Below are 19,675 nucleotides of genomic sequence, written 5' to 3'. Positions count from 1 at the left end.
TGCCTCAGTGGGCACGGAGCAAGCCGGCCCAGTCCCCAGAAGAGCCGGCTCCTGTCGCTCCGAGAGGTCCCCACGCTATTTTCTCCCGGCCCTGCACTCCTCACGAGAGGAGAGGGCAGGAGGAGGGCCGTCTGGCCCGGAAGAAACGGCGCACGCAGCCTTCCCTGCCATAAAAGCCCCCTGAATGGAGTCCTTTATGCAGCTGGACGGGGAGTCGCTGCTACGCCCACAACCGCAACCAGCCACGGCCGGAGGGGGCCAAGGGCCCGGGGAGGCTGAAGGAGTTCTTCTCCCACCTGAGGGAAAGGGCGGCCTCGGTCGCCCGCACCTCCAGCGCAGCCGCCACCGCCACCCTGTGCGCCTGACAGGCCAGCTGGCCACTCACAAAGGGGACGTGTGTGCGTTCTGAGGGCAGGCCATTCCTCCCCCCCCCGCCTGCCCCCCCCCAGGCTGTGCTCCCAGAGGACTGTCTCTGGAAGAAAAAGGAGCTGGAGAAGGTACAAGATGGCTAGGAGGAGAGAAGGAGGAGGAGGAGGAGCAGCACGGGGTGGGGGGGTTGGGGGGGCCCTTCCAGCAGCTCGGCCAAGAGTACAGAGATGGGGGCATACCTTTCCCCTTGGTCTGCTTCAGCAGGCTGGCGAGACTGACCGACGCCACGCCCAGCAGCTCATTCCGGAGGGTGTGGCAGCTCCACAGCTTCACGTCCAGCAGAGTCTGAGCCGTGACGTTCCTCGGAGGAGGGCAGGGGAGAAGGTGTGTAGGTGAAAAAGGTTGGGACGCCTACACAGGATCATGCCCAGCCTGCCCCCAACATGGCGCTCAACCAGAAACCAAACCCATAGAAAGCACCCCGTTAAGCAAGGTGTGGAAAGCTTAAACGGGTCCCGTTACAACGGCCACTGTATTCTCCAACTGCTCATCTCAGATCTTCATGAGATGGAGGAGGCACCTTGGCTGGTCCAGCAGGTCCTCCCTGGGCCCACCCAGCTGCATCCCCGTGAAGGCTTAAGCACCGGGGGAGTGGGGTACAGACCCAAGTAGGCCCTGCTGGCAGTTCAGATCGACACCCCCCCACCTCACCCCTGCCACCGCCGCCTCCGGCTGTTCCCCAAAAACCCAAATACTTACAGCACGAGGCTCTCATTCCAGAGCAGCTCAGAGGTCCCTGCTTTCTTGGCGGTCTTCCTGGTCTCGCTGGCGAGCCCGTCTGCCGACACCTCCACAAAGGAAGTGATCCGAGACTGTCGGCCCCCGTGGGCCTTGGGTTTTGCTGACACCACTGGAAGGGGACAGAGAATCGAGGGACAGCTTTGCAGACCACTGGGGCGGGGGGGGCGCGCTTGTCATGAATTCACTGCATGCCGTGCTGCTTGCACCGTGATGGGTGCGCCTAATCTCTGAGGGGGGTCTCCCTGAGCTCCAAAGCCCAACGTGCAGAAAGGGCACATCCATGCTCGGAACATTTGGACTGCCTTACAAACAGCTGAACAGCCATGGTTTCCCTTCAAAGCAGCTGGGAACTGCAGCCTTTGGCAGATGCCAAGAACCCTCTCCCACCGCTCATCACCCCATTTCAAATCCAGTTTTATCATCTATGCACAACCCCCGAGATTCACACTTTAGAACTGGTGGGGGAAGCGGGTGTCGCCCCAGAAACCCGGAGGGTCTCCCATCACCACCCTACCACCCATTTTCTCTGGTCTTGCGAGCGAAGCAGGGCCGGCCGCGGAGAGTCCTTGGAGAGAAGACCACCAGGGCATCCTAAGGGCATCTCTGGGCAAGACAAGGGAAGAGTCCCGCCTGAAGCTTTGGAGAGCCTTTGCTCCCAGTGAGACGGGGCAATACTGGCAACGGATGGTCCCAAAGGTCAGAGACAGGGAAAAGCAGCTCCCTCTCTTCCTACTTGGGACCCAGAACCAAACCTCAGTTGCTGAAGTGCAAGCACTGGTGGGTTCCTAGAGACGCTTAAGATAATACAGTGAACGCAAGAGAATCCAGGAGGATTCTGATGGAAGAGGTAAGGGTTGGGAGCCCTCTGGCGGGCAAGGGGAGCATTGCTTCCCCCACACCTGGCTGAACAAGACTGGAAGGCGCTCTCCTCCTACCCAGGTCCTGGAGAAGTTCCTTTCTTGGAGTATAGTTCCCGCCCAGGCCCCCACTCAGACCCTCCGCACAGCCCTCCTGCTCCAGCCGCCAGAGCCTCCAGCACCAGGCGCCACCTGATGGGCTGGTGAGTGAGGGGCACAAGGAGGAGTCCATTTGGGGAGGAAACCAGAAGGGAGCTGATGAGTGCTAACAAGCCACCCAATGGCCTGTTGTTTCCATCTCAGCCAAAGGGCAAAAAAGGAACAACTTGGGCACCCTTACTAATTTTTTTAACATTTATGACTTCGACAAAAGGGGGTTCCCATTGAAGCAACCATTAAACACCCACAAATATCTTTTCAGACACAATTCCAGAGGTGTGCAGGTAGTCAGGTTTGTGGAAGGCCTGGCCTGAAATGCTTCTTGGGTCACGGAAGGAAGCTTTGACCAAGCCCATCTAAAACCATCTCCTTCTTGACCTGGATCCAAAGGGTCCAAACTGGGTCAAAGTCCTTCCCTTTAGAAACAGGTGGGAAGGACGCAGACACCAAGAGACATGAAACAACACGCCCTTGCTGCTCCTGCGTTTAAAGCAACAAGCAAAATGTTTCTGCTCAACACGGGTCTTCTCCTAGTTCTGAGTAACTCAAGAACCTTCCGCCGCACATTCTGGACACTTCTGGAGGCCACACCTTAAAAGGATCTCCTTTGACATGCATCCACGCGAAACGAGCCAAACCTTTCCTTCATGCCGAACTACTCTTACGCAAAGCCCATCAAAGCTGACAGCCCCTGGACAGGCCAAAACCACATTCCGCCTTCAAGCCTCTCATGGGGCCACTACACCCCCCCCTCAAAGCCCGGGGCTCACCTTTCACAGTCAGTGGAAACTTCTCTCCAGAGAGCCCTGCAGAGGCCATTTCATCATCAAGAAGAACCTGGGAGGTGGAGAAAAAGCCAAAGAATGACTGCCTGTCACCACCACAGACCTCTGACTCCGATGGCACGGCTGGAACGATCTGCACCGAGGGGATCGTGGGGTAAGGGGGAAACACTCCTAAGCAGCAGTCAGAGTAGAGGCACTCTACTGTGTGTTTCTCTCAGCTTTTCCCCTTGGGGGAAAAATACCGAGAGCTTTTTCTCTTACCCAGAAGACGTTTCAAAGACCTCCTGGTGGAGGATTCTGGGAGGAGTCTGAGCTCTCCCCGCTTCCCGTTCTTGTCCTGGAATGGCGAGATGGGACTGGGGAGGGGGGCCCTTGGAACCCTGCACGGTGCTACAGCTCGGGGAGTCCCCAAAAGGGAAACATCGCCAGACCCACAAAGCCCGCGTCTTCACTGAACTCCCAAAGCCCGGGGTTCCTCCCGCGCTCCAGAGAAGACAGGCGAGCTTTGCCCAACAGGGTCTTCCTAAGGGCCTGGTGGGCTCAGCCACCCAAGTCCATGCTCAGCTTCAAAGGATGAGAAAAGGGTCTCTGTGGTGGGTGTGCTGGTCCTCACTGGACAGACACATACAGAGGGCAAACCTTGTTGGGGGGCAAGGCAAGCCCCGGACATGTTTACAAGCAAAAAGATAAGATCCTTCTCCCCTGCCTTCCTTCTACATATGGAAAACAAGACTGCCCCCTGAATCCAACTTCAACTCTAGCAGTGGAGCAGCGTGTTCTCCTACACCTGAAGGAACGCCTCATGGCACCCCGGAATCTCTGTCCTTCGACCCCTCAACTCCCAGCATCTGCTGCCTGAGGCCAAAGCCCCATCCTGCCTACTGATAGAGCTGGGTCTAGCTCGGGGAAGCGTTCGTTCAGCTAAGAGCAAGGGTGGCAGAGCTTGACCAACGCAGCCTCTGCCTCAGGCTTGAGTTGCCAAAACCCAAGGCAGTGCGTGCTTTAAGACTCAGAGTGACACCAGGAAGATCAGCAGAAGAAAGCTGGAAGCTCCCTCCTGGATGACTTGCTTCCTTCATCTTCAGCACCCACAAAAATCAAAAATAAAAATGGAATCCAGATTATTTTTGTGATTATGGATCTCTAAGAGCCACCAGCAGCACCAGAAAGGAGAGCCGGCTCCCAAAACACAGCAAAAGTCTAGCGACAGCCACATAACCTGCTCAGAAAAAATAATCTAACTAGACACGTACACACAGGGCAAGTTCTACTGAGGGCAAGACAAGCCCAGGACATTTTTACAAGCATGTCTGAGCTAATCATTAAAGCGTTGCCCTATCACACTCAGCCCTGGGTGACACGCAAGGTTCACTCTGCTCTCTTTTAGGCAGGGCCTGACCCCACACTTGGTTGAGGGTTAGCTGTATGTCTGAAGAGCCTGGGGGACCACCCTTGGCAGCTACAGAATGAAAACAAAACGAGCAAAAAGCCGACAGACACACGCCACGGGCAAAGACAGGAGTCCAAAAGTCCCAGACACCACAGCGCCAGGAAGGTGGCAGAAACCACTCAGCGGCTTCCATGACATGGCTGCACGGGGCGATCATCTGTCAGATGAGAATGCCCTCACTGCTTCCTGAAATAGCTTATTGCTTCTGGACTTCCTTGTGGGGATGTTGGTGATCTTTAAAAGATCACTAAAATTCCCCTACAAGAACTTCAAGATGTTTCTCAATACACACAAAAGTTTTATTTGTCTTCCTTTGTTCAAACAGTATTGCAATGATCACACCTACCCCTATAAACATTTAATTGTGGCAGCCAGTCATTCCAAAAGGCAAAACTGTTCTTATCCCTCTGCATAAGTCTAGCAAGCATGCGAAGAATTCCAGTTTCTGTGGCGGCTCTGAGCAGCAGTCAAAACAACACTCCAAGCGCCTGTGTGGGACGCTTAGACTCTAGACCAGCGGTTCCCAACCTTGAGTCATCCAGATGTTCTTGGACTGCAATTCCCAGAAGCTTTCCCCACTAGTTATGCTGAGCAGGGTTTCTGGGAGTTGTAGTCGAAGAACACCTGGGGATCCCAGGTTGGGAACCACTTCTCGAAAGAGATTCATGTTCCACACTTCAGACACCTCCAGTATCTCTGCTCTGCAACAGTCCATCAAACAGAAAAATACTGTATTTCCACTCCATTCATAGAAAAATGTTCCGAATTGCCCTTTCATTGAATGACAGCAGTGAGTTTTGTGACACCTTAAAGCCTCCCCCCATTTTATCTGAAACCAGCATTGGTGAAGGCCTCTGAAGAAGTGGGCTGAAGTCCACGGCAGCCGATGCCACTGAACATATCCAAGGTGCCACAAAGCTGTTTTGTTGTTGCTGTTGTTGTTGTTTGGCTGCACCTCAACAAACAGAGGCGAACAGAAGTGTTTCTCTGCAAATTCTTTTCCCCAGCCAGTGTCCCTCAGGCGGGCCAGTCCCATCAAGAGCCAGCCCCTGAGGCAGCCCTCACGTCGTCGCCAGAGGTTGAGTCTGGGGACTTTCTGGAAGCCAGAGAGGACCAGGAGGGACGGAAGGGGTGGGGGTTTCCAGTCTACTCAGGAGGGGCAGGGGGCAGGGTCTGGTTGGGGGGGGAGGCTCCCTACAAAAGGCCCTTTTGCGGGGAACCCATTTTCCCCTTTAGAGCGACGCTTGCAAGGGCGCCCCCCCCTTTTTGGGGGCTTCCTTTAGGTGCTTTCAGGGTGGTTTTGGCTTTAAGGTTTGCCAGCCACGGGGGGGGGGGGGCGGGAGCGGAGGCGCGCGTATTTTGCTTCCCACTTCAAGGCTGGGGTTGAAACCCCACCCCCCGAATAAACCAAGGGAGCCCCATTCCTTCCCGGAGGATTTCCGCCTGCCTGCTTTTCTTTGGGGAGGGGGCTCGTTTTTTTCTTACATGCCGGCAGAGGGAGGGAGGGAGGAGGGGCTCCCAGCGAGTAAGAACGACCGGCCCCCGCCCCGTCTCGCCCTCAGCCCACCTACCCACCCACCCACCGCCGACCCCCCCCCAGGACCGCCGGACCTACCGGCGACGGTTCACTGCCTTCCCACTTCCGCCTCCTGTCGGCATGGGTCATGTGACAGGGGACAAATCACATGACGCGCCGCGGAGTTTTCCCCCCCTCAGGGGAAGGCCCGGGAGGCGGGGCGGAGAGAGAGAGAGAGAGAGAGAGAGAGAGCGTCGCCGGGAACCCGCCCCGCCCCGCCGGGCCCTCCCTGCACTCTCGACTACAACTCCCAGGAGGCTCCGCGAAGAGGGCGCTCTGAGACTCCCCTTCCCAGGGTGCTTCAGGAGGGGAGACGGGGCTGGATTTGGGGGGGCAAAATGGCTCCCGTGGAACACGTTGTGGCCGATGCCGGGGCTTTCTTGCGGGGAGCCCCCCTGCAGGTAAGGGAAGTAGAGCGGGGGGGGGGGAACGGGCCAAGCTAAGAGGGGGAGGGCCCCTTCTGGAGGGTCCCTGCCTCAGGAGGCGCCGCTTCCCCTGCTTCTGACCGCGCGAGGTATACTGCCACTGGACGTGGAGGCTCTACTGAGCAGCCCTAGTGGGAGGAGGAGGAGGAGTCCTGGGCGTGGGGTGGGCTGCTTCCTCTCTTCCCAGCCCCACTGTGACCTCTTCAAGGCCTCCCCCCCCCCCCACCGGCTTCCCTCTCCAGGCTCCTGACCTGCCTTGTCTCTTCCTCCCTGGCAGGAGATCGGCCAGAACATCTACACGATCCGAGAGGTGGTGGCCGAGATCCGGGACAAGGAGACCAGGAGGCGGCTGGCGGTGCTCCCCTACCAGCTCCACTTCAAGCACCCTTTCCCTGAATACGTGCGGCTGGGTGAGTGGCGGGGGGTGGGAGGAAGGCCCTCTTCACTCCCCACCCCCCAAATCTCTGGCTCACAACCTGCACCACAACCTCCCCCCCCCCCGTGTTTCTATAATCTCTCCCTCAGAAGAGCCTAGACTCGGTGATGCACCACCTCCAAGATGGGCTCCGCTGACATACTCAAGTTTGCAGGCCCTGCCTTGTTGGGCTAGCCCAAAAATCAGTAGCAGACTCGTTTTCTGCAACTGGGTGCGTGGAACAGATTTCTGCAGTTTTCAGGGGCCCAAACGGGGCTTCTGGTCTGTCTGTGAGCACAATTCAAAGCCCTGGTTTTGCCTTGTGAATTTCTTGGCACCAAGGTACTTTGAAGCCAGCCTTTCTCACAGGAATCTGCCTGACCGTTAGGATCACGGTCTGAGGCTTCCTGACTGTGGGCTGCTCTTCCCTTAGTAATGACTGCCCTTGACATTTAGCCTTGTTTTGGTTTCATGCCACCATGAATGGGCCTGTTCCAATATGTGTTGCTTACATTGTTTAAAAATGTTCTGACTTCTCATTTTACATGTTTAATTCCTTTGGGGAGTTTTCCTGCTTGCATCTCATGTCAAGACCAATGGCTAAGGAACAGGATGTAAATCTCTTTAACGCAAGCAGTTCATATAATTCATTCAGTGGTGGAATGCCCTTTCTTTTTTCTTTGTTTCAGTGACAGAGTTTTCCAAGAAGACCGGTGACTACCCCAGCCTGTCGGCCACCGACATCCAAGTTTTAGCCTTGACCTACCAGCTGGAAGCTGAGAACGTTGGCGTGGCCCACTTGAAGAAAGAGCCTGAGCAGAAGGTGGCCGTGGTTCTTCCGTTTCATTTCTCTGTGGGATTTTTCCAGGAGGCAGAGCGCTCACAATGGCATTATACCACTTTTCAAACCACCGCTGTTCCTCCTGTCTGTTGTGTTTTGGAATTCAGATCTAACGACAAAGTGTCATTGTGTTTTTCTCTCCAGACAGCTCAGTGTGACATCTCAGTGCTGTTTCCATTCTTGCTGGTGGCCTCCTTGTGGGGGCAACTGGTTTGCCATCTGAAGGAACAGAATGCTGGAGTAAAGAGGCTGCCTTTGGCCTGATCTGGCTTCAGGGTGTTGCTCTTGCTCTTAGGTCATCACCTTGACACATCTCCCTTTTTTCCCTCCCCACCCTGGACCCTTGCAGGTAATACTAAGCTCCACAAATCAGCATCCAGAGGCCCCCATTAATGTTGCTGGCTTCCATCTCCCTTCAAAGGTAACGTCCGATCTTAAGTACCCCATTTCTCATAGAAGGGAGGAGGAACAGGGAGGTTTGGTGGATAGAGGGTGGAAGAGCAGGAAGATCACCCGGCCTGCATGGTAGATGATGATGCCTTGGTTGGTCTCTGGAAGAATGTGTTGGTTCTCACAGGGCCATAGGGAGTATGAGAAGGGACTAGGCTTAGGATCTAGCCTGAGCAGCAATGAGAATCAGTGGCAAGTGGCATCTTCTCCCAGCTTCTTGCCATGATCAACTGATCATCAGGTCCCTTCCAGCGGTTGGTCACCTTCCAGAAAGGTCCTGGAGGAAGGCTGTAGCAAGAGACTTACACCCTCTCCTGTACTTGATATGCCGGTGTGAGTGACAAAGATCTTACTTGCTGGACAGTTACTTTCTGCCATCTCCCAGCAGTTGATGGATGTGGCCTTTGTTTTGTGTCTTCAGTCACAGGCTAGGCATCCGGGCTCTGGTAAGCTCCCTTCCACCGTGGAACACCCAGATTGCGCAGCCCCTCCGGCAGGGCCCGAAACCTCGGAGTTCAGCTCTTTTCTGTTCTGGAGGAACCCTCTGCCCAACATCGAGGAAGACCTCCAGGCCCTGCTGGTGAGAGACCCGGAGGGCTTCTCCCTGGTTTTTCTCGCAGGGCTGGCGCTGTGCTCCATGGCTCCTGTCCCAACTGGTTGGTCTTCTTTCCCAGAACGCTGACGCTGTTATCCCAAAAGAAGAAGAAGAAGACCACCTCAAAGGCCAGGAGAGCGACGAGGAGGGGAGCAAAGAGGAGAGCGATGAGGAGGGAGGCTGGATCACGCCCAGCAACATCAAGCAGATCCAGCAGGACTTCGGCCAGGCGGATGAGCCGACTGGCGTGAAGGTCGGCTGCGTGACCACTGACTTCGCCATGCAGGCAAGTGCGGGAGACTTCAGAGTTCTCTCCTGGGGCCACCCAGACTGGCCGTTGGGGGAGATCTGTTGCCAGGCTTCTCTGATCTCCCTCAGAGAAGAGGTTGTCCTGTCTCAAGCCAAGCCACAGGCGTGGAGTAGAGACCATTTTGAAGCCTAGTTCGGATGGGAATCATGGAGGTGAGGAGGCGTAAGACTTCCCAAAGGAGCGTTCTGGTCTTGCCTTAAACTGCTTGTTGCCACCCTATTTCCGAGCCTTGCTCAAGCCAGTCGTGGGGCGCTGAAAGCTAGCCGGACTCCTGAGGGGCCGGTCCCCTCCAGTGTTGGTGGTGATGACAACAGCCATCTCCTTCTAACTGGTCTTCCCCATCTCTCTGTCTCTCCGCGCAGAACGTCTTGCTGCAGATGGGGTTGCACGTCCTGGCCGTGAACGGGCTCCTCATCCGCCATGCCCGGAGCTACATCCTGCGCTGCCACGGCTGCTTCAAGTACGTGTTTGGCGGGGGAGCCTGTCTGCGCCTTGGTGGGGGTGGGCATTGGTAAAGTCAGCCACGACACAGGCTCTCTCGTGATACATTTAATGGGGTTCTGAATCGATGACGGTGAGCCGATTCTTTGGCTTAGGTTCATGAAGCATCCCTTTTCATTTTGTTTAATAAGCCTAGCACCAGCATGCTCGCGAAGGATTGGACTCCATGATGCTCTGACTGTCCGTCAAACCATTTGTTCCACAGTCCTGTCCAATATGGTACTGGCCAGACATGCATTGTGACTGATCTCTTTTCTGAAGTAACTGTTTTCGAAGGAATGGGAATATTTCCGCAGGAAAGTTGTAGAATGGGGAAATCGATTCAGGCCCAGGTTTGGTTCCAGGGCAGTTCCATTGGAGGGCGGTGCCTTTGAGGGGCCATCATCCCTGCCTGGGGGTGTCGGGGCACAGACCCACCTCCTCCTCTCCTCACCCCCAGGACGACGTCGGAAATGACTCGCCTCTTCTGCCCCCACTGTGGGAACAAGACGCTGAAGAAGGTGGCAGTGACTGTGGGTGACGACGGCAGCCTCCACATGCATTTTTCCCAGAACCCAAAGGTCCTGAACCCTCGTGGGCTGCGGGTGAGCATCTCCGACCCTTAAGCCTCCCGCTTTCTCTTTTGCCCTGTTTTTTTTTTCTTGCCCTGACTTCTTGACTGCTGCTAAAGCCGCCAGCGTCCACGCTGGGTTTCCTTCTGTCTGATGGGGAGGAGGCGCTCAGCCCCGAGGGCCTTGCTTCAGGGGCAGGAAAGACAGGTTTTGTTAATAAGGAAGGGAGGGTTGAGAGATCTCCAAGGCCTTTTTAAAAAAAATATGAATCATGATGCCATGAAGCTAAAAGGATTTGCTCTGGTTCTTCATAGCATGGCCCCATTCGTTTGTGTGTGTGTGTGTGTGCACGCAGGTACATGCGAGTGCATAGGAATCCTGTTGATTGAGAGGCAAGACATGTATGTGAAACTTGAACCACAATCTAATCGTCACGTCATAATAGGCTCAAGTTACAGATTCCGGCTGAATATTTTTAAAAAACACCTTTTTTAACTGTTAGAGCAGTACCATAACGGAACCCATGACCTCAGGAGGGTTAAATTGCCTGGGATGCTGCTCTGTGGTCCTTGAGGAACAAGCATGGAGCATGGGTGGTCAGGGAGAAGGAAGGGGAAGGAGACCAAGCCCTGTTCTTCTTCGGAGCGTGTGCTTGCATGATGGTCCATCTGTCTTACCTCTCTTTCTCTCTCTCTTTCTCTTTTTCCTGCAGTATCCTCTCCCTGCCCCTCAAGGTGGGAAGCATGCTAAAAATCCCCACTTAGCAGAGGATCAGCGCTTTCCCCAGCAGCGCCTCTCCCGCAAAGCACGGCAGAAGACCGACGTCTTCGACCCCGACTACATTGCAGGCGTGTCCCCCTTTGTGGAGAACGACATCTACAGCCGGGCGGCTCATCTCCAGATCCGGGACACGGCCACGGGTGCAGGCAGGAGGCGTCTGAACCCCAACACAGCTACGAAAAAGTTTGTGAAGAAGAGATGAAGGGGGAGGGGTAGCCTCCGTCGCCCACCCGCCTGCCTGTTCTGGGTGCTGGCGGTGCTTGACCCACCACATCTGATGCGAAGCGAGAACTCAGGCCGGGCTGAGGGTGGACAGAAGGACTGATTTGCCTGAGAGAAGGGATCCGCAGGGGCTGGGGAGCGCAACATCTCCAGAAGACTGAAGGCAGGTGCTCCCTGGAAAGCCCACCTGCCCGCGGCTATTGTTTTCAAGAAGAGACTGAGCTGCCGAGATGCTCTTAATAAACCAGGATTTTTCTGCACGTTTTGTCTTGTTGATTAAAGAGGGGAAACCAGTTCTCTCTCACCTTGAACACACATGTTCTTGCCTGAGGGTTGGGCCCCGTTAATAGGAGAAAGGGGAGAGTGCTGGGCCAGACCAGCGACCTCCGGCTTGGGCTGGGAAATCTCCTTGCCTGTTTCACTGCTTCAAAGCCCGCCCCCCCCCCCAAGTAGAATTTGCTCGGAGGAGAGGAGGAGCCCTTCCATGCCTTTTGACCGGCTCCTGCTTTGACATGACCAGTTCTGATCACTGGCTTTTCTCCCCATGAGCCCCAGTCCAGGTAAAGGGAGGGAGAAGGACTGGCCTCCGCCCCCTCCCGCCCTTCCCCCCCCCTTGCAGCCATGCAGTGAAAAAAAACGAGCTGGAGAAGGGGCTGCTTAACTCTTGAGTTCTGTCTGTGAGCAGGAAACCTCGGCCGCCTTCCGACTTTTGCTCCAAACATAAACACAGGAAGAAGAAGGAGGGCCCTGTGCCTTTCTCAGGCTTGCTGCTGCAATTTAAATTGGGAAGCCCCACAAACACTTGGGCCGATGTTTGCAATGCTACGTCTACAGTAAACATGTGGAACTGCTTCAGCTTTTTGGAACACTGGGCGAAGGGGCCAAGCTTTTCCCTCCTTCTGGTGGCGGTTTTACCTTTTCACCTCCTTTCTGCTGCTCCTTGCTCTGTTCTTTTGTCTACATCTGCAAAAGAAAAGAGCTGCTTTTAATCAGGTCTCAGTCATCCTAGGCCCAGAAGCCACTGCAGTGGGGAGGGCTTTGCTAGATTAGCTGTGCAAACAAAGGGCCCTGCCCTGCCTTGCCTGCCTGCCTGCCTGCCTCCTTTGTTTGGTACCCCACCCTGTTCAAAGTGCCAACTGAGGGCCCCTCCCTGGCACTCTGCTGTTGGCCTCTGGGCACCAAGAGGCTGAAAACAACACAGTTCTGAGCCAGGCCTTCAACATGTTTCAAGGCAAGCTTGACAGACCCATGGAGTTCCCCTGTGCTGTTCTGAATTTGCTACCACCTGCCCCAAGGGCCAGTGTTTCGGTAGCAAAAGTGAGCCGTTGTACCCAGATTTCAGTTGAATTATCAGGAAAAACTTCCTGTTAGAGCAGTAAGACAGCAGAATCCATGATCTCAAGCAATGGTGAATGCTCCAACGCTAGAAGCATTCAAGAGAAACTTAGATGACCACCTGGCAGATCTGCTTTCCTGCACTGAGCAGGGGGTTAGACTTGGTGGCCTTTCAGGCCCCTTCTAACTTTATGATTCTATGATAGCCAGCAAGAAGACAGATTTTTTGGGGGGGGTTGGCCCTACGTCATTCCGGTACACCATCGAACACAGTTTGCAGCATCCTTTTGGAAGGCCACGATGCTAAAGGGAGACAGCTCTGCTCTTGTGTAGGCGCGAACCTGCACACTACCCAGGGTTGCTTCTTGCTGGCTGGGCAACCTAGACTTTTGTTCCATCCGCAACAACGCTGGTGCTGTGTTTGACATGTAGATATCCCTTCCCATGGGGTTGATTGGCAATTACTGCAAGATGTTTTTTTCTCCTTGTTTGCAACTGGACTTAAAAGACTCTGGCATCACTTGGGACAATGAAACAACACCCTCCCCCCCCATCACTCCTTGCTCCTGTTTTGGATACCAGTCACCGTGGTGAAGGCTTCCTTGCCATCCGTTGTCCCTCAGGAGACGCCTGCCCTGAGGAGTTTTGTTTAGTTTTTTTCTCATTTTTCTGCCGCTACACTTTTGGAAACAAGACGACTCCTTTCTTTTTCCTCTGAGTGCCTTTCCTGTAAACAATGGCTCTCGCCAAAGAGGGAAAGAAAGATCTCAGCCTTGTGATCTGAACATTATGAAGGAGGAGAACTTGATGTGCGTTTGTGTGCGCATGCGCTTATAAAAAAGCTTCAACACTTTGGACACCTGCAAAATCCCATGGTCGGTCAGCTCATCATCTAATCCAGGGCAATTGGGGTTTTGGGGGGGTTGTTTTATGTGTTTTGTTTATATTTTGGTTTTTCAGCACTTGTGAAACTTGCAATGGTTCTGCCTGGTCTCTCATCTTACATCAGAAGGACACCTAGTGCAGTGATTTTTATTTACTTCATTTATATCCCATAAATGGGATATAAATTAAATAAATAAAAGTATAGGAACACAGGGCATTTACATATTTATGTGAGGAGACGCAGTCCTTCAAATGGCAGAGTACTTTCTGCATACAGAAGGTCTGGGCTCAACTCCCATCCGTGCAATCTCTAGTTAGAATAAACTTGGGAAAACCTTATGTGGGGCGATAGACAAAATTGGGCCAACCACTAGCAGGGAGGAAATAGGTGGGCTGACTGTACCAAGGCAGTTGGGCATCTACACTGGAATATAGATATGGGGTATGGATCATTGATGGTACGGTTTAGATGCGGGGGTGGAATGCCCCATCTGGATGTGTTTCTACTTAGATCACACCATCCTTCCCCTTTGAGAGCTGTCCCATACCTTTCTGGCATGCATCTTCTTGGCAGGCTCCTAGTTTAGCCTGTTTAGCTGGGGAAATAGCCTCCAGCAGCCTCAGCTTCCAACTGCCTGGGCTGGCTACAGATTCTGAGGGAGAGTAGAGAGAGAAAGGAGGGGGAGAAGAAGGGAACGGTATCAGGAAGGGGGTGAAGGGAGAAAATAGAACAGGAGGAAGGAGGGCCAAGGTAAAAAAAAAATATTTTCATTTCCCCTGATCCTCCACAGGCGATCAGGGGAAGCGCTTAAGGGATAGCTGATTGGGCTACAAGGAGTCCTTTGCTATTCCTACGGCAGGAGCCAAATAGCACATCGTTCTTGCCCCCTCCCCACAAGCTCACTAGACCCTTTTGTGGCCTGATCTACCCCACACCCAAAACAGCCCATCTGGACAGGCTGGGACCCCGGTCCAGTTTTAAACCTGCCCCCGAGCTCTCCTGCAGGGCGCGGCAGCGGGGGGGGGGCACCACTCCGGCCCTGGGCGGCTTCGAAGTGGGCTTAAGGGAGGTCGTGGAGGGGACCGTGGGTGTGTGCGGGAATCGGGTGCCAAGCTTCCCTGGAGGCTCTGCCATCAGGCGATCTCCGGGTCCTGATTCCTGGGAGGGGCCCCTTTTCTTTCCCCTCACCGTGACTCAGCGAATCTCCTCCTCCTCCGGGGCCGCCCCTCCGGCGATCGGGTTTAAGAGCCGCCTCCATTCCCCGGGTCCCGCGCGCCTGCCTGCACTCGCCGCCGGTCTCGCCATGGCAGGTAAGCGCGGGCGAGCCCCGGGCACGGGACGGGGTGGGTGGATGTGTGGGTCTGGGGGGGTGGAGAGAGAGCTGCGACCCCCCTCCCTCTGGTCCCCAGGACGGACCCCCACCCCCGGGAGAGGCTGTGCCCTCCTGCAAGCCGGCGGGGGGGGATGGAGAAGGTGGGGGGGCGTGGGGGGGGTCCCCCTCTGCTTGCTCGCTGCGGGGGACGGAGCCCTCCCCAAGCCTTCCTCCTCCTCCTCCTGCTCTCCCTCCCGCAGCCCGGAGAGCGCTGGTGGTGCTGGCCCACCCGGAGAGGACCTCCTTCAACCACGCCATGAAGGAGGCGGCGGTCGAGGCGCTGCGCAAGGGCGGCTGGAGCGTGGCCGTCTCCGACCTCTACGCCATGAAGTTCAACCCGGTGCTCTCGCGCGACGACATCGCCGGTAGGGGCGGCACAGGGAGGGAGGGAGGGAGGGAGGGAGGGAGGGAGGGGGGCATTGAGTGGGGAGGGGCGCCCCCCCCCGCCCGCCCGCCCGCCAGGAGGCTCACCTGTCCGGCTCACCTGGCCCGGCCTTTGTCTCCGCCCCAGGCAGCCCCAAGGACCCGCAGCACTTCAACTACGCGGTGGAGGCCGGGGCGGCGTGGAAAGAAGGCCGCCTGAGCCGCGACATCGTGGAGGAGCAGAAGAAGCTGGAGGCGGCCGACCTGGTCATCTTCCAGGTGAGCCGGACGCCTCCTGGGGAGTGTGGGGGGGGGCTGCTGAGCTGGACCGGCTCGCCAGGGCCCCCTCCAGGGGAGCAGGGCCGGCTTCGAAGATCAAAATCGGCACAAACCTGGGAACATGGTGCCATGGTTAAATTGCATTACTGCAGTTAAGACTCTGCTCCGAACTTGACTTCCATGCAGACAGACCCCGGCTCAAGGTTGACTCAGACTTCCATCCTGTCTAGGTCTACAAATGGAGTACCCAACTCACGGGGGGGGGGGGGAGGACATGTAGCCTGCAAAGCGATTTTTCCCCATAGTCAACATCACAATGTTGTGATTTTGCGATCGCAAAATCTGCATCGGTATGCGGATTCGTCGTTAAACGGGGCACTCGTTAAGCGAGGCACCACTGTACCTGAAACCCTACATTTGTATTGACATGAACAGATGCACCATGTTGTATTGGGAGTGTGCTGGGATTATGCCAACCCACCATGGTGAAATCCCACCCCCTCCCCAGGAAAACAAAACGAAACACCAATGCAGACGCCCTTGTGGGGCAAAACTAACCCTTGCCAGCCATGCTTTCCTGGCACATCAAAACAGAGGTGAGGAGGACCCTAATATTCCCCATCTCAAAATCTTCTCTTTTTTTTCTGTTCCAGTTCCCCCTCCAGTGGTTCGGGGTCCCAGCTATCTTGAAAGGGTGGTTCGAGCGTGTCCTGACGTCTGGCTTTTCCTATTCGTACACCGCCATGTATGAACAGGGACCCTTCAAGGTAGTCTGTGCTCTGGAGGGGGGGGGGAAGGAGGACTGAAAAGGTGGTTCTGGTCCCCATCCTATCCCATTCCACGCTTTAGCTCTCTCCCAGGGGACGCAGCCTGGCTGGTTGCAGGGCATCCTCCTCGCACTGGGGCTGCTCCGAGTCAGCAGCACACAACATGACTAAGGTTTGGTTTCCGCAGAACAAGAAAACTTTACTGTCCTTTACCACGGGCGGGATTGGCTCCATGTACACCCCCGAAGGCATCAACGGAGATGTCAATATCCTTCTCTGGCCTGTACAGGTAAGGAAACAAACGGATCCAGGTTTTCTTTAGAGGAATACTTTTAGAAGAGGGAACCGTGTGAGCCTGTGCAAGCCTATCGGGCAAAAACCAATAAAAACTTTAAAAAGACAAAAATACGGTGGCACCTTAAAAACTGTTATATTTTAATGTGAACTTTCATGGACAAGTCCACTTCTTCAGACACGTGAAACAACTCCAGCCTGACAGCCACGTCGTATGCCTGGAGAAGTGGACTCATCCACAAAAGCTCACATTAAAATATAACAGTATTTAAGGTGCCACAAGGATTTTGTCTTTTTTATTTTTTATTTTTATTTTTTTAAGGAACAGGCAATCTCAGGGAAAGCTTCCCTGAAAAGAACAGTCTTTGCCTGCTTGGGGAAGGACAGCAAAGATGGGGCCAGTCGGGCCTCCAGTGGGAGGGAGTTCCAGAGTCTGGAAGCAGCCACAGAGAAGGCCCTCTCCTGGGTCCCCCCACACACACCAGGCGCACCTGGGAAGGTGGCGGGACCAAGAGAAAGGCCTCCCCTGGTGATCTGAGTACTCAAATCAGCTCATAATGGGAGTTGTGGTCTTTGCTTCATAACAAGCTCTTAGTAGTTGTGACCTTGGGTTAAACTGTAGATGGAGACCTGAATGTCAAGATTTTAGAAAAAGAGAAAGAGGGTCACAGACCAGAGATAACTAGAGTAATTTGAAGGCTGTGTTAATTACTGGAATATGTGGTGGACATGCCAGCGTCCTCCCACCCCCACCCCGTTCATTGAGCCTCAAGTCCCTCGAGATAAGCTTCACGAGAGGGATGGGGTTTCACTGTCTTCTGCACGTCTTCTAACCCTCCCAGAGCGGCACTCTCCACTTCTGTGGCTTCCAAGTCTTAGAGCCCCAGATTGCTTACAGCATCAGCCACACGCCGCCGGACGTCCGCACCCAGATCCTGGAGAAATGGAAGCAGCGGCTGGCCACCATCTGGGACGAAAAGCCCCTCACCTTTGCCCTTAGCAAGGACTTCGAGCTGTCCTTCGAGGGGGGCTTTCTGCTGAAGAAAGAGGTCAAGGAACAGCAGGAGGGGAAGAAGTACGGGCTGACGGTCGGCCAGCACATGGGGAAGCCCCTCCTGCCCAACAGCCAGGTCAAAGCCCAGTAGCCCTTTGGACCACCGTCGAGTGGGGCCAAGGGTTCGTCTCAAAGCAAGAGCTGGCTGTTCAGAATGTATCTTTCTGGAGCTAGTCCAGAGCCACTGGCATTCTTCTTTTCTCCTCTCCGAGTAGTTTGGGCAGGATCACAGCCTCTTCCCCCTGCCCCCCAAACTGGGTTTAACAAAGCCACCTTCTAAACATAGGTCTTATTAAACTTCCCACCCCTTTTAACACGTACAAAGGCCAGGCTCATGTGGGACCTTTCTGGACAGAAAAAGGCTCCAGATGAGGAGCTTCCCGTGGTGTTCCCATCAGCTAGCCGCGGCGATGTATGTAGTATTTTTATTGGCATTGCCCTCACACCTTTGTGCCTTTTGTTGTTAGAAGAGGTAGCACGTGCAGTAGCAGGTAGGACCAAAAGAGGCCTGAGATGATAAGCTATAATAAGATGCTTTCTATTGAATTAGACCCCCCCAGAATCTCAAGATAAATTTCTCTTCTAGCCCCAGCTGGAGATCCTTGGCAGTCTCCTATGTAAATACGAAACACGTTCAGCTATATTTGTTTCCCAAATGAGATTGACCTCTCATGTGTCAAAAGGGGTAAGGTGCTGCCTTCTGGGTTATGCAGAGCTTGGCAGTGGCAGATACCTGCAAACACCTGCCTCCTTGCTATGCAGCCCAAGAGGATACCTGTAAATTGGCCTATCTGAAACAATTGGCAGGAAATACTGTGCGGCCTTGAAGCATCCTTTCCTTGAGACAGATCAGCAGGTGAAAGTATCATGTGGATACCCCTTTTGATATCCAGCGTTCTAGGGTAGAACCATTCTTTTCTGGCCTCTGGGTGACATGGATTTTGCAATGTTTCGGCCATCAGCCGTGACACAGCCAAAACGGTTGGCGTCTAAACAAACAAGGGCTCTTAATCCGTCTTTAAAGTGTTTTGTTCTTTTGTGTTTTGTTCCCAGTCATGCTAAGAATTTTGCTGTTGCATTTTCAGTTTAAAATAACTGAGCCTGTAACTGCCTTTGGATCTGGCTGTCTGCATGCTCTACTATTGTTTGACTCAGTCTGGACAGAAATGTGCATGGCTCCAAGATGGAGCCACGGTTCTTCAACTGCCTTATACATAAACCTTGTGCCTTGCACACTCCCTTCCCTTCGAACGCTGTGTATATTCCCCAGATGTGTGCACATGGTGAGCAGGAACTGAGAACTGCTCTCTAGCACTTCCTCTGGCCATTTCAGAATGTAATTGTAGGGATTCTCCATGAAAATACTCTATTTGCATTGTTTCCAAGCCTGCACATTATTATTCTGTTCATTGCAGAATTAAGTCCCAGCCTTTTAACTAGAGGGGTGGACAAGCGCACATCTTGTGGGGGTTGCAACATCCATCAGCCTTAGGCAGCATCGCTAGTGGTGAAGAATCCTGGGAGTTGCAGGGTGACATCTGAAGGGCTGCACTGTCCTGTTTTAAAGGAAGGCTGACGAACCTCTTTTGCCCATAGCTCTGGGTTCAATTTCAGAGTTCTAGTGGTGGGCCATTCCAGTGACCAAAACATGGCAGCTTATTTTGGGTTAAAACTCTCGATGTATGTTATATAAACCTTTGGAGAGGCATTTTGGTTTTCTAGAGTGGGGAAAGCCACCAACAAAGGATGGGAAAAGCTACCAAGCAATGGAGGATGTCACGGAAAAGTGGATAGGGACCTCTAAGGAATCCCTAAGGCATTGGATCACCCTTGCTTTAAAAGGAAGAGGATTAAAACCCTCAAAAAAATTTCTCAACAGGGATGCTAGCTTTCACGCCTTTATAGCACACAGCTGGGTGTTGTTTTCTTTTTTAGCTCAAAACTTTTGGAATATACTGTATGAAGCCTCACAGGAATCCCTGTGTGGGCAAAACTTTAAATAAAAACCTGTCACTCTCGAGCAACTCTCATTATTTAGCAAACTAAATAAGGAACGGAGTTTAAAACACAGACATTGAAACAAGGGATGTACATATGTGTGTCATAATTTGTACAGTTTGGGCCTGTGTGTGTATAAAACAAGAGTTGTGTGACACTGACTTAGACATGTGTGTTTTCTCTGTGTGATGCACACGTTTTGGTATTCAAGGGACGGGATGCCGACCAGATAGGCGGGGT

At 53.9% G+C, this 19,675-nt stretch overlaps 3 protein-coding genes and 1 long non-coding RNA gene across 4 annotated transcripts in view; 2 read left to right on the top strand and 2 right to left on the bottom strand.

Moving 5' to 3' along the window:
• WWP2 (WW domain containing E3 ubiquitin protein ligase 2) overlaps positions 1-6,155 on the bottom strand; it is a 34,748-nt gene extending 28,593 nt beyond the window's left edge. Inside the window, exons 1-4 of the mRNA XM_072980757.2 lie at positions 6,037-6,155; positions 2,957-3,023; positions 1,129-1,279; positions 609-730 (exon numbers count right to left, since the gene is read on the bottom strand). Coding sequence (XP_072836858.2) covers positions 609-730; positions 1,129-1,279; positions 2,957-3,023; positions 6,037-6,087 — 391 coding nt within the window. The 5' untranslated portion in view covers positions 6,088-6,155. The remainder of the gene's footprint in view (positions 1-608; positions 731-1,128; positions 1,280-2,956; positions 3,024-6,036) is intronic.
• Positions 6,156-6,240: 85 nt separating this feature from the next.
• NOB1 (NIN1 (RPN12) binding protein 1 homolog) lies at positions 6,241-11,347 on the top strand. The gene is made up of 9 exons (XM_020788257.3): positions 6,241-6,398; positions 6,700-6,832; positions 7,527-7,660; positions 8,028-8,099; positions 8,550-8,708; positions 8,803-9,009; positions 9,396-9,493; positions 9,974-10,118; positions 10,798-11,347. Exons 1-9 carry the CDS (start codon positions 6,336-6,338, stop codon positions 11,065-11,067), a joined length of 1,281 nt encoding a protein of 426 aa, XP_020643916.2. The 5' UTR covers positions 6,241-6,335; the 3' UTR covers positions 11,068-11,347.
• A 494-nt stretch (positions 11,348-11,841) lies between these two features.
• Positions 11,842-14,375, bottom strand: LOC140702204 (uncharacterized). Its single transcript, XR_012081288.2, has 2 exons — positions 13,009-14,375; positions 11,842-12,050 (listed from the first exon to the last, which is right to left on the bottom strand). It is a non-coding gene; the product is annotated as an uncharacterized LOC140702204 (long non-coding RNA).
• Positions 14,376-14,477: 102 nt separating this feature from the next.
• NQO1 (NAD(P)H quinone dehydrogenase 1) lies at positions 14,478-19,455 on the top strand. The gene is made up of 6 exons (XM_072980758.2): positions 14,478-14,618; positions 14,881-15,045; positions 15,192-15,322; positions 15,976-16,089; positions 16,277-16,378; positions 17,226-19,455. Exons 1-6 carry the CDS (start codon positions 14,612-14,614, stop codon positions 17,526-17,528), a joined length of 822 nt encoding a protein of 273 aa, XP_072836859.2. The 5' UTR covers positions 14,478-14,611; the 3' UTR covers positions 17,529-19,455.
• The last annotated feature ends 220 nt before the right edge of the window (positions 19,456-19,675 follow it).

This window comes from Pogona vitticeps, chromosome 10 (genome assembly GCF_051106095.1).
Source record: "Pogona vitticeps strain Pit_001003342236 chromosome 10, PviZW2.1, whole genome shotgun sequence".
Classification (NCBI taxonomy): domain Eukaryota; kingdom Metazoa; phylum Chordata; class Lepidosauria; order Squamata; family Agamidae; genus Pogona; species Pogona vitticeps.
This window is presented reverse-complemented; position numbering and strand designations above follow the sequence as displayed.